Genomic DNA, 14,342 nt, shown 5'->3' with positions numbered 1-14,342 from the left:
TGGATCTACGAATGGATCTTGCGCGCCCAGGACGACAATTCCACGGAGCGCAGACAAGCTGCGTGCGCTCAAAACATGATTCGGCGTTCCTCTGGGAAGGTGGGAACGTGCGGGGATATGGTGGGCTCGTATTACACAGCCTGGTGTTTTGTGGCATAAGCATACATATATTTTGCTTTTTGACACTAATGCAATAAAGAAAAGAAACTTCAGCGATAGCGTTGTGGACTCGCGCATTAACCTTTGACGCTGATCTGTTCGTGCCGCCGCATGTTCGTCTCTCGTGGATATCGCTGCTATTTCTTTTTCTGCCCCTCTTTTCTATGTGGACATATTTGTATTAGTCGAGTTTGCTAGGCTCTGAACCTTCAGATTTTTGCTTTCGGGTTCTAGCTTGGAAACCGTATGGGTCGGTATTACTCTCAGTAATAGCAGAATAATACTAGGCGTCAGCTATCGCCCTCCAAACACCGGAGAAACGTTCATCGAGAAACTGCACGATGGGGTCAGTATCATTGTGTTTCGCTATCCTGCCTTACCTATATTCCTGTTAGGGGACTTTAACTTTGCTAATATTTCCTCGAAAGGTCAGTACTCAATCATTTCTCCATTCTCGGGCCAAAGTCAGAGAATTCTTGACCTTTGCTCATGTTTTCAATTCGCTCAGCTTATCAAACAGCCAGCCAGATGTACGTCGCAGTCCGCCAATACGCTAGATCTAATACTGATGACCGCCCGGATTCACTTCTTCTATCACCCATCTAACCGGCAGTAATGACCACGATTTGCTTCACTTGGACCTAAATATTCCTTTTCCACGTTCACCAGTAAAATCTAAGCGGACTCGGGACTAGAGTGGAGCTAACTTTTACGCTATTAATGAGCACCTTTGTTGATACTGGAATACGTACGTAAAAGATTTTTAACTGCGTTGTGTACAGCAAAACTGGGATTCGTTTGCTGCGCAGGTTACTGAGGTCTGCAGCAGATTCATTCCATTAAGATGGATCACGAACAACGCTAGAGTCCCGTGGTTTTGTAGAACACTCGCGTGCATTTCTAACAAGCGGCTGTTTCTTCAGCTAAAGCTCAAAACACGCATGATCGATGGGATGCCTACACCTCAGTTTCAAGAGAGTGCGCTGATGCAATCCTGGATGCCAAGAATCACTTCTTTAACAGCACGTTGCCAGACATGTTAATAAACAACCCAAAGAGCTGTTGGTCCACTGTAAATATGAAAGATGACGTAGCAATTTGTCTTCAGGATGTTTCTTGAGAGCCAATTCTACCTGTCGAATCCCCCTGTGTTTTGAATACTGTATTCACGATTGCTTGTTAGTCCGTGTCTGTAGAATATGTTCCAGATGAATTTCCAGATTTCAAGTGTTCTCCGATGTCCCCAGTAATCATTGATCCTGCGGCATCTCAAAAAGAATTGATTCTTTGAAAATGTCTTCATCTTCGGGGCCTGATATCATAAATTCAGAATTTTTGAAGCAAACAAAGATGTGGTCGTATGTTTTGACCGAAATTTTTCAGCTGTCTCTTGAATGCAATAAACTATCCTTGCAATGGGAGGCCGGGAAGGTGGTTGTGTCGTACAAATCAGGTAACAGACACTCACCTCTAAATTATGTACTCAAATCATTAAAAAGCATTCCTTGCAAAATATTGGAGCGCATGTTGTATTCGCATATCTTTAACTTCTCGGAAGAGAACTCATTTATAACACATGCGCAAGATGGCTTCAGACGTTCATTTTCCTGCGAAACGCAGTTGCTGGTCTTTACACATCGTTTGCATGCTTTTCTTGACAACCACTCCAATATCGATATCATTTTCCTTGACTTCTTCAAAGCATTTGATAACTTTAACCATAAGCTACTAATGTCTCAGCTCTCTCTTTTGAATTTGCACCATAATTTTCTTTTTTGTATTGAGTGCTTTTTTACTATCCGCTGTCCATACGTAATACTTGACGGCTACCATTCAAACCTAACTAAGGTAACATCTAGTGTCCCTCAGGGTTCTGTTTCAGGTCAATTGCTTTTCCTCATACTTGTTAATGACCTTCCTAATTATGTGACATCTTCAATGGATTCCTACACTGACGACTGCGCTGTTTATCGGTAAGTTTGCAACGAAGCTGATATAGAAATTTTAGTCGGACATAGAAAGCATTGCAAATCGGTGTAAAATGTAGAAAACGGATCTTAACACTAAAAAATGCACCTTAATGCGTGTATCACGTAGCTCCACTCATCCTCTAAAGTGCCACCTGAATAACACTGAGCTGGAAGCCGTATCCTCATTTCGGTACTTAGGTCTGCTCATAACCTCATCATCGCGGCAACCGCACATTGATTCAATAATTTGTAACGCTAACCGTATGCTCGGGTATCTACGTAGAAATTTCAGCAAGGCCTCAGATTCATTAAAAATAGTCGTTTATAAGACACTTGTACGATCGAAACTGGAATAAGCCCCTTCCATATGAGTCGCTAACCAAGCTAACTTATGTCAGACCCTTGAACTTGTTTAGAACAATGCGGCTCATTCAATTTATCTGTCATTGCACATCAAGCGTAACAAGTATGAGGAACATTCTTTCATTACCCTGTTTGTCTCTTTTTCAAAGTATACTATCATTCCACTTTAAGAAAGCAGCTCATTTTTGAACCCGCTTATCACTCGCCACGAGTTGACCAGAAACACAAGGTGGGATATATTTGTTGTAACATATTGATATTCTCTTACTCATCTTTCCACGTACATGCGGTGACTGGAACCACCTCCCGGCTGACATCGCATGTGTCAATGTTTATGCTCTTTTCAGCAAAGCTTTGTTCGATTTTGTTTGTTGATGACGTGGCCTAATTGTTTAACAAGTTTTCATTTATATTGCTCAAAAGAAGTCATGACGTTCTGAACTTGTTTGCTATCCTATTACGTAATAAAAATGATATGCTTAAGTAGTTGGCTTTATATTTTATTCCTCTTTTTCCATGGCTGTGTTCCCTCATGTTTTCGTACTCGTAAAAGAAGCAATTTGGGCTGTGAGTTTTGTAATCTACATTTTTCATTCTTGCATGTTTGTTGCTAATACTATGTCGGGCTTTTAATGCTTTTTTACTGTTTACTGTAATGTTTTCGGAGTCTGGTAATTGATACTGTTTTTTCCTAAAGCCTTCTGCATACAAATTGCTACCCTTGAACCAAGATTTCTCACAAATCTTTGCAGCAAATGTTCCCCCCTCTCCTTGGCAATGCTTCGGTATTGACGGTGTTGTAATCAAATAAATAAATAAAAGCAAGCGGCACACCTGCTACCGTGGGCCACGGTGATTGGTCGAGAGATTTCATATGACCTAGTGATGTATTCACAACTTGGACACCGTGGTACGTGCCTCCTGTCCACTGAAATGTAAGGAACCTGCCTCCCCTCCTCCTCCCTGTCCGGGGACAATTAAAATAATGCAACCATCATTAACGTGCACTGACATCGCACAGTATACGGGCCTCTAGAATTTGGTCTCCATCGAAATTCGATCGTCTTGGCTGGGATCGATAAAACCCGTACCATATGCTACCTGGGTGGGCTGCCGTTGGTAGCCTTTCAATCAGCAGTGTAGCCCTCATCAATGGATGGATGGATGGAAAACTTTATTGGCAAGTGAGTTTGGACCCTTTAAAGGTGCCATGACAGCCTATTTTCACGCATACCCTCCTTATTTCCTTTAATTCTCAACAGGTTAAATTACAGTTTCCCCCAATTTTCAGTTGATTCTGTGCGGTAAATATTTTTAAAACAAATTTTTTCGTTCCTTCTGCGAACTGCTTTCTGGTCTCGCAACCTCTGATCGCTGACGTCATGAGCTCATACACTCCACGCGTCGCCTGCTGCGAGCTGTTGAGGTGCTTGCAAGCCCACCGTAGACAGCTGTCGCTCGAAAAGTTTTTTCTTTTAGCCTAGCGAAATAAAATGCATTTTACGTGTTATCTTTTGGGAAGCCTTCAACTTAGTACGCAAGCTGAGTGATCCTTGGGAAAGCGGACTTACTCGTGGCGCCCACTTTCCGATTGCTTAGGATACAGAAATCGATGGACCCCTGCTTTATTATTTACGCTTAGAAGCATGCTGTTCGTATGTTATGAGTGTGGTCTCTTTTGAGCAGTCAAGTGCACCCGTATGTGAAAAGCGGCACGTGCCGTGCATGCCTTCGCCGATGTGCGTCGCGAAAGCCGCGGCGTTTTGTAGCTAGCTACCAAGTTCTTGTCCCCTATTCATAGCTCGATAATTAAACTCAAATTATCAAAAGGTGCACTGCACTAACCTTGAAGCACGAAAGAAGCAGTGAAAAGTGCCGAGTGCGACGACTTCCGCGCTGCATGTACGCGTTTGCAAATCGAACATACATTTCCTTCGACTAATAGGACCTGTTTACAGGAACCAAGCCGGTTGCAGTACCCTACGTGACTCGAATGCTTTCACTGTCCGCACCGATGAATAGTCGCCGCCGTCTAAATGAGTGCTTCGAAATAATAGTACAGCATTTTGCTGTGCGTGCACATTGTGTTCCAGGAGTGCGACGATTAGGACAACTGCAGCCCCCAGTGCACGTTAAAGAACCCCAGGTGGTCGAAATTTCCGGAGTCCTTCACTACGGCGTCTCTAATAGACTGAGTCGCTTTGGGACGTTAAACCCCCATAAACCAAACCAAACAACTGCAGCCCCGCGTTGAGGTTGTTTACATGGCTTTGCGCAAACAGTACTGCTCGTTTGCGTGGCATAAAACGCCAGGTGGGTTATCCTTATCTTAAATATTAGGTACTCTAGCTCACAATTTGCACTTTTACTCACTTTCACACGATGATAACACTGCAAAAAGCGCCGATGTTGTTATATCGCCTGCTTGGGAAACGCTTCGCGTAGGATACTAACGCTTTCCGCTAATAGTATCTGCTTTCTCTTATGTAACCAAAATTTAATTTTAGATCTGTTTAGGTAAAAATACGTTCGGACATGACTTGAATTAATGAAAACAACCAGATTTGTTATCCACAGTCGAAGCCGACGGCTACTGCCGGCTGCCTTCTGCACATGCTATGCAGACCGGGGTCACATATATCGACACTTCCCTCTTATTGTACTCGCGTCCTGCGATGTAGGCAGTCGTCGCTTTAAAGGCACTGTAGCCAAAAGTACACTCGACAGCTATTTGCAGGCGCTAAAACTTGCGAATTCGCTTTCCGCAATCGCCGAAATCGCACACACGAATCCTGCTTACTCGCTAGGCCTCGTCACGAAAGGGACCGGTGGTCCACCGTAAACCGAAATTCAAGAATAGAGTTATAAGAGAGTTATAGCATATCGTTACCGTGTTTACGTTACCGTTTACCGGGCTCGGCAAGCGACGTCTGCGCATGCGCCGCCACTTACCGGTCCGCAAGCACTTTACGGAATCTCTTTTAGCGTTGCGGAGAGTTAGCGTTCGCTCGTAAACAAACATGGCGGTGCCCTGCACGGCCGCCGCGGACCTAATACAGCACCGCCGCCGCGTTCTTCGGCGCCATTTCTCGCTATACATGAAGGCATTCGCTTTTAATTTGCAAAATCTCACTCATGTGTTGAGGTTTGAGTAACAACTAGGACATGTTTTTGAGATTATTTGCCGATTTTTGAGCAGTTAAGCCTGACTATATGTCGTGTACATAGCCAAATAGCAACGACTGCACTGCAGCTCTTCAGCTTTGGGCCCGATTTAACATATCTTTATATTTTCATGATTTTTTTCCTCGAAAAAAAGACTGGTAATTCTCTTGCTATATTCATCAGCAATTGAGGAAAATAAAAAGTTTCTCCGGCCCGGAGGTGGCGCGCTTTAACTTACTGCCACTAGACGGCGCCACAGTGTTCACATCCAAACATTAGTAAGCTACGATGCGGCACGGCAAACAGGTGTCGTAATTGCGGATTTTCTATTGCACCTGCACGAGCGTCAGCAAGAAGTAACAGCGCGGAAGTAGTACACATATCCTTACCGACTGGTCTGTAGTGGAACAGAAAACAGTTCCGCTTCCTATCCTGCATAAGCTGTACATGACAAACGCATTCCTGAATGCATCGGATGTCAGGTCACATGAATTAAAACCTGCTGTTCGACAAACTAGCGAATGTTTGCTGAATTCATTGCATCAAAGGCGAAAAATAAAGTTCTTGCCATTCGGGCAGATCTGCCCTGCGACGACGTCAAGCCAGACATTTGGAAATGAGAATAGGTACTTAGAAGTCGTCCTCGTGCTTTGTCTCGTTCTCTGTTCCTGCCGGAAAAAGTAAAGCCGCATGTAGTCAAAGCAACACTTTACTCGCCAAATCACAATTATATCTGAACGTATCTCAAGATAAAATATTTGTAGTACTTACAAATAAGATATTGCAGGCCAGGGTAGCGAACCGCGTCGGAGTTCTCATATATAATGAACTGCACATCTCCAACCAAAAAATTTAACTTTAACCCCGCGTTTAGAAGTGGACTCGGCTCCTTCATCAGGGGTGACTGAGGGCAGTAGCTAGCGTCTTTTAAGTATGGAGGGGAGTGGGGTGGGTCAAAGGAACGACCGCTGTGACGCGAAAGGCGCTGAGGAAGGAGAGGGGGTTTAGGCTGTTAGTCACGCTGGCGCACTGTAGGGAGGTGGTGACGCGACTTTTTTTCGTTGAGTTGCCCCCAGTATATGCCCAGCAAAGTCACTGGGCATATACTGAGGGCAGGTTTCTTTTTGTGCGGTTGATATTGTTCGGGGTGGTTTGGATTAGCCAGGATTTCATAAGGAGCCTTTTGTGGTAATTTGTTTCGGTTCCGAGGATGCGGGTTTTGTTCGAAGTTGATTCTATGGTCGGTGTGCAAGGAATGTTAGGCTACTGGATTGCGCTCTCTTGCGAATTCTTTCTTTGAAATTTTGGTTTCGCCGATGTAGCTTGCGTCGCAGTCGGCGCATAAAATTTTGAAGACAATGCCTTGGGCCCTTTGTCTCTGCGGTCGGTCTTTGGAAACAGGTAGGCAACGCGCAACAGTGTTTGTGGGCTTCTGCGCAACCTGGAGACCCGATTTTTTCAGGACTCGGGCGATGGCTTCCCTGACCACTCCGACATAAGGTAAAGTAACTGTAAAGACGAAGATGTGACAACGAGGTAGCGGCAGTGCTGTCGCTGAGCGCGTGCTGCTGCCGGGCTCTAGAATAACCGCGGACGCCTAGAAGGCCTCGTTCTGCGCCTGGTTCTGCCTTCCTCGTTCTGGTGGAGCCTAAGCTATTAAACCTCCTTTCAAGTGGTGGAGGTTGCTCCTGATTCCGTCCTGGAGCTCCGCAGTGGCACTGTAACGTCAGCAATGCCGAATAACGTCCCCCTGGCTCCCCAGCCACAGGCTGCTCCGCTTGTCTGCTCCGGCACACCTCGACAACGGGACCCGGCTGTCTTCAGTGGGCTCGGCGACTCTGACGTCGAGGACTGGGTGGCTTCCTACGAGCGGGTCAGCACGGACAACCGCTGGGACGACGCCATGAAACTAAACAACGTCATCTTTTACCTGGCTGATATCGCCAACCTCTGGTTCCGTAACCACGATGCCGATATCGCCACATGGTCCACGTTCAAGACGAGCTTCACTGAGGTATTTGGCCGTCCTGGCGTGCGCAAACTTCGCGCCGAACAGCGCTTACGTGAACGGGCTCAGCAGCCTGACGAGACATTTACTAGTTATATTGAGGACGTGGTGGATCTTTGCAAGCGCGTGAACAGCGATATGACCGAGGCTGATAAGATCCAAACTATCATGAAGGGTATCGATGAAGATGCGTTCCAAATGCTTCTAGCCAAGCAGCCGGCCACCATGGCCTCCGTCATCAGCTTGTGCCAGAGCTACGAGGAGCTCCGCAAGCAACGCGTCCTCACTCGTCGCACCGTACAGCCTGCCGACGTCCTGTCCGCTGATGTCGAGACCGCAGGAGGGCAGCAGCTCAGGTATGACATTCAGAAGTTCATTCTAGAGGAGATCGCACGCCAACTAGCGCTCATCTCTGGAGTTCGGAACCTCCCGCCAGCGCTGTCTCCCACCCTTCAGCAGACGATCCGAGCCCAAGTCGCGGAGGCCCTGCCACCCCTGCCCCAGCAACCTGTGGCTGCCCCTCTTACGTACGCCGCCGTTCTTGCCAGACCACAATCCCATTCCTTGAGCCCTTTTCAAGACGCCACTCAAGCGCCGCCACATTCGACGCCCCCGCCTGATTTCTCGTATCGGGCTCAGGTGGCACAACCGTCGCCTCGCTTCACGCCGGCAGCCTCGCACTACGGTCGTTTGTGGCGTACTCGCGACAATAGGCCTATTTGCTTTGCCTGCGGCTTAGCCGGCCATGTAGCCCGCTACTGCCGCAGACGTCCTTCTTCGCCTGCTGACGTCCTGCCACCATCTGCGCATGGGTCTTGCATACAGCCCCCCGCGTGCAAGCGGACCCATTGCCTCCTGCCTTCTCCACCAACCGCCAGGCTGCCACCTCTCATCATTCCTCTTTTCCGCGGTGCCGTTCCCTATCTCCTATGCGCCGTCAGGCCAGCCCTTCGCTGCGGTAAACTAATGAGCGCAGTTCCCGAGGCAAGAGCTGCGTCCTCTGGGAACTCTACAAGGCCTCTGCTCTCACCAACAAACGTTATTGATGTTTTTGTCGAAGGTGTTGCAACCTGTGCTCTCGTGGACACCGGAGCTGCTGTCTCAATTATGGACGCGAAATTTTGTCGAAAACTGAAGAAAGTCATGACGCCATTTTCAGGAGTTTCTCTTCGCACTGCTACCGCCGAACAGGTCGAGCCGCTCGCAACCTGCACCGCGCGAGTCGTTATTCAAGACGTCTTGTACATCATTCAATTCCTAATCCTCTCCTCTTGCTCCCATGACGTAATTCTAGGATGGGACTTTCTTTCTGAGCACTCCGCCGTCGTCGATTGTGCCCGCGCTGAAATTACTTTCTCTGCCCTGCACAACGCCTACCCGGCCGCACCGTCTCCTGAATATCCGGCCAAAGTACACCTGTCTCACGATGTCGAGCTCCCGGCAAATTCCTCTGTCCTTGTATCCCTCTCGTGCGCCTCACCACGCAACCAACCTGCTGTAACTGTACTCTTTACCCCATCGGAGTTATTTCTTCGCCGCAAGAACATACCGCTACCCTTCGCTGTCCTCACGGTGACCTCCGGAACGACAGCCATGCTCGTCAGCAACCCTCTCTCATGTCCAGTGACCCTGATTCATGGTGAATGCCTTGGGTGCGTCGAACCGGCTGAACTTCTGCAACTTGACGACGACCGAGAAACTGCCCTCCCGCCATCGCTGGACTCTCTTACTCCTGTTCCCCTATCACCCCCACCGCCCTCTGACATTCTGTATAGCGCCATCGATCAAGATCTCACTTCTACCTACCGTGACCAGCTGTTCCACCTGTTAAACCAATTTCGTTCATCGTTTGACGCGTGCCAGTCTCCCCTCGGGCGTTCTTCACATGTCCATCATACCGTCGATTCCGGCTCCCATCCACTTCTGCAACAGCGCCCATATCGCGTTTCAGCAACAGAGCGTCGAGTCCTCAACGAGCAAGTGGACGACATGCTCGAGCGTGGGATTATACAGCCGTCGCACAGCCCTTGGTCATCCCCGGTCATGCTGGTTCGAGAGATGGCTCCATAAGATTCTGTGTGGATTATCGCCGCCTAAGCGCAATAACTAGGAAAGACGTTTATCCTCTACCACACATCGATGACGCCCTCGATTGTCTGCAAGGTGCGGAATTATTTTCGTCCCTGGATCTGCGTTCTGGATACTGGCAAATCCTCATGTCCAAATGCGATCGTGAAAAAACTGCTTTCGTCACGCCCGACGAACTATACGAATTTAACGTAATGCCATTTGGTCTTTGCAATGCCCCCGCAACATTCGAACGCATGATGGATAACGTCTTGCGCGGCTTGCGCTGGAAGACGTGTCTTTGCTACCTCGACGACATCGTTGTTTTCTCGGCCGACTTCTCCACACATCTGACTCGTCTGCGCCAAGTGTTGACCTCCCTCACCGCCGCCGGCCTGCAACTAAATTTGAAGAAATGCCACTTCGGCTTTCGCCAACTGATCGTACTCGGCCATGTCGTATCCAAAGCGGGTATCCTTCCGAATCCGGCAAAGCTTCGCGCTGTTGCCGACTTTCCAAAGCCCTCTACTCTCAAAGAACTGCGGAGTTTCATTGGCCTCTGTTCTTACTTTCGGCGCTTCATCCGAAATTTCGCTACAATCACTTTGCCTTTGACGCGGCTTCAAGCCCAGAACTCCTTGTCGTCATGGTCCTCTGAGTGCGATGAAGCTTTTGTTACCCTACGTCGCCTCCTTACTTCACCTTCCATCATTCGCCATTACGACCCAAACGTCCCGACAAAAGTACACACGGATGCTAGCGGCATGGGCATTGGTGCTGTGCTCGCCCAGCGAATACCTGGATTTCCAGAATACGTTGTCGCCTATTCGGGCCGCACGCTGTCCAAGGCCGAGATCAATTACTCCGTCACAGAAAAATAGTTGCCTTTACGGCCACCCCTTCGACGTAGTCACCGATCATCACGCTTTGTGCTGGCTGCCATCGTTGAAGGATCCATCGGGTCGCCTTGGCCGCTGGGCTCTGCGCCTCCAGGAGTACTACATTTGAGTAGTCTATCGCTCTGGCCGTAAGCACTCTGACGCTGACGCCCTCTCCCGGTCTCCGCTGCCTTCCGACACTGCGCCCATCTCGAGCATTGACTCCGAGCTGTCCTCGTTGCGCCCGGTAAACATGCTTGTGGAACAGCGCAAGGTCCCCTGGATTACATCTCTCGTGCACCATCTGTCTGGGCCCCCTACGGCAGCTGCCTCTCGCTCACTTCGGCGACAAGCCCGCCACTTCATATCTGCATGACAGTCTCCTCTATCGTCGCAATTGCATGCCCGACGGTCGAAAATGGCTCCTCGTCATCCCTCGCCAACTACGAGCTGAAGTCTGCGCCTCTGTCCATGCCGACCCTCCGACTGCTCATGCTGGTGTTTTGAAAACCTATACTCGACTTCGGCACCGGTACTACTGGCGTGGAATGTACAGCTTTTTACGCAAGTACATTCACTCATGCATTGCGTGCCAACGCCGCAAGTCTCCGTCACAGCGCCTTTCTGGCCCATCGCAGTCATTACCTTGCCCTGCCCGTCCCTTTGATCGCGTCGGCATCGACCTTTACGGGCCCCTGCCCTCTACCCCTTCAGGTCACCGTTGGGTTATAGTCGCCATAGACCATCTCACGCGCTATGCTGAAACGGCGGCTCTTCCGGCGGCTACAACGCGAGACGTGGCTTTCTTCATTCTCCGCCAGCTCATTATCCACCACGGCGCCCCTCGTGAGCTTCTGAGCGACCGCGGCAGTGTGTTTTTATCCGAGGTTGTCCAGGCGCTTCTGCAAGAGTGCCGCATCGTTCACAGAACCTGCACAGCGTACAATCCTCAGACCAACGGCCTCACCGAACGGTTTAACCGGACACTCGGTGACATGCTCACCATGTATATCAGTCCCGACCATTCCAACTGGGACCTCGTTCTTCCGTTCGTCGTCTACGCATATAATACCGCCGTCCAGTCCACCACAGGCTATTCTCCGTTCTTTCTTCTTTACGGCCGCGAACCTACAAGCATGCTTGACACCATTCTTCCCTACCATTTTGATGCATCTGACTGCGCAACTGCTTCTGAAATTGCCAAGTATGCCGAGGAATGCCGCCAGCTCGCCCGTTCTCTCACGTCCGCTGACCAGAATCGACAAAAAGAGCGTCGGGATTCCGGTAGTCACACTCACGTACCCCTTTCCCCCGGCTCACTTGTCTGGCTCTGGGTCCCTGCTGGCTCTCCTGGCCTGTCGTCCAAATTCCAAGCCAAATATCAAGGTCCTTACCGTGCTCATTCTCAACCTTCCCCTGTGAACTATGTCGTCGAACCACTGACACCCTCCTTTGACCTTCGCCGTCGTGGCCGTGAAGCGGTGCATGTCAGTCGCTTCAAGCCTTACCATGACCCCTTGATCTGCACTACGCCTTGAGTCGCCAGGATGGCTCCTTTCATCCCCGGGGGGTCATTGTAAAGACGAAGATGTGACAACGAGGTAGCGGCAGTGCTGTCGCTGAGCGCGTGCTGCTGCCGGGCTCTAGAATAACCGCGGACGCCTAGAAGGCCTCGTTCTGCGCCTGGTTCTGCCTTCCTGGTTCTGGTGGTGCCTGAGCTATTAATCCCCCTTTCATAACGTATTCTGGTGGTGGCGTTGGTCTTTTGTGCGTTGATTTCTTGACGAATGTTGTGTTTTACGTCGAATGGTTTTTGAATAAAATATTTGGGGTAGCCGTTCATGATGAGTTCTTTGAATACCATGCGTTGTTGTTTTTTTCTGTCAAGTTCTGTGCTGCAGTGTGTCTCCACTCTTCTGAACAGCGTCTTAATTACTGATGCTTTATGGACGGTCGGGTGTTTAGAAGAGAAGTGGAGATACCGAACTCAGTGGGTTGGTTTGCGATATACGAAGAGTACCTTTACAAACTCATATCCCCAATCGCAGGAAAACAGCGACCCATATCCGTCATTCCAGTCACTTCAACAAACTGGTGTGCCAAGCCACCCTTGAGGCCGACGAATGCCTTGCCTCCTTCGACGTGGTGTCCCTTTTCACAAAGATCCACGTGAAGCTTGCGGTGACCGCTACCCGAGAAGCCCTACAACGCGACGACACACTCAGCGCACGAACCCCGCTTAGTGTAAATGATGTGTGCCACCTCATGGAGTTTTGCATATCGAACACATACTTCTCGTAAAACGGGTCAATTTTACAGACAAGTGAAAGGAACACCAATGGGAGCATTCATCTCTGTCGTCATGGCCAATTTAACCATGGAACACATCGGACAACCAGTCCTCAACTCATTCCACCCGAAACTAAAGAATTTCCTCAAGTATGTCGCGACTGCTTCGCCGTCATCAAAAGATTTGAGACTCAAAATTTCCTTCGTCATTTAAACTCCGTAGAACCTTACCTTCAGTTCACGCTAGAGGTGGAACAAGAAAACTCTCTGCCGTTTTTGTACGTCCTCATGTCAAGAAACCACAATACATTTCAATTTTCCGTATACCGCAAACCAACCCACTCAGGCCGGTATCTCTACTTCTCTTCAAACCACCCGACAGTCCATAAAGGATCAGTGGTGAAGACGCTGTTCAGAAGAGTTGAGACACACTGCAGCACAGAACTTGACAGAAGAAAAGAACAACGCACGATATTCAAAGAACTCATCATGAACGGCTGCCCAAAAGACTTTATTCAAAAAACCATTCGACATCAAAAACACAACATTCCTCACGAAATCAACGCACATAGATCAACACCACCACCAAAATACGTCACTTTACCTTATGTCGGAGGTGTCAGCGAGACCATCGCCCGAATCCTGAGAAAATAGGGTCTCCAGGTTGCGCACAAGCCCCAAAACACTGTTGCGCTTTGCCTACCTGTTCCCAAAGACCGGCCGCCGAGAGAAGGAGCCCAAGGCATTGTCTACAAAATTCCATGCGCCGACTGCGACGCAAGCTACATCAGCGAAACCAAAAATTTCAAGGAAAGAATTCGGCAACATAAAAACGACGTCCGCAAATTTTCTAGAGAGCGCAATCCAGTACCTGAACATTACGAGGCCTCCGACCATAGATACAACTTCGATGAAACCCGCATCATCGGAACCGAAACAAATTACCACGAAAGGCTCCTTCTGGAATCCTGGCATATCCCAACCACCCCGAACAATATCAAACGCACAAAAGGAAACCGGCACCCATTATATGCCCAGGGACTTCGCTTTTCAACTCAACGAAAAAAAGTCGCCATTCACCACTCCTCTGCAGTGCTCCAGAGTAACCAACAGCCTAAATCTCCTCCCCCTCCCCCGCGCTTTTCGCGTCACAGCTGTCGTTCCTTTGACCCACCCCCCTCCCCTCCATCCTTAAAAGACGCTAGCTACTGCCCTGAGTCACCCCTGATGAAGGAGCCGAGTCGACTTCTAAACGTTGGGTTAAAGTTAAAATTTTTGGTTGGAGATGTGCAGTTCATTATGTCTTCAAACCCAACCAGACAGGCAAATCTGTCAAAATGTTTAGTTTTCGAGTTCTCATATAGTATCAGATGTCGGTTTTCGCTTGCTAGACTACGAACTGAGCCAGCTGGAGTGTGCATGCTCTTTCGTCACGCCGGTTGT

The 14,342-nt window shown here is 48.9% G+C and overlaps 1 protein-coding gene across 1 annotated transcript; it reads left to right on the top strand.

Moving 5' to 3' along the window:
- The first annotated feature begins 7,389 nt into the window (after positions 1 to 7,389).
- On the top strand, positions 7,390 to 11,117 carry LOC144098012 (uncharacterized). Its single transcript, XM_077630584.1, has 2 exons — positions 7,390 to 8,021; positions 10,937 to 11,117. Exons 1-2 carry the CDS (start codon positions 7,390 to 7,392, stop codon positions 11,115 to 11,117), a joined length of 813 nt encoding a protein of 270 aa, XP_077486710.1.
- Positions 11,118 to 14,342: the final 3,225 nt, after the last annotated feature.

This window comes from Amblyomma americanum, chromosome 7 (genome assembly GCF_052857255.1).
Source record: "Amblyomma americanum isolate KBUSLIRL-KWMA chromosome 7, ASM5285725v1, whole genome shotgun sequence".
Lineage (NCBI taxonomy): Eukaryota > Metazoa > Arthropoda > Arachnida > Ixodida > Ixodidae > Amblyomma > Amblyomma americanum.
This window is presented reverse-complemented; position numbering and strand designations above follow the sequence as displayed.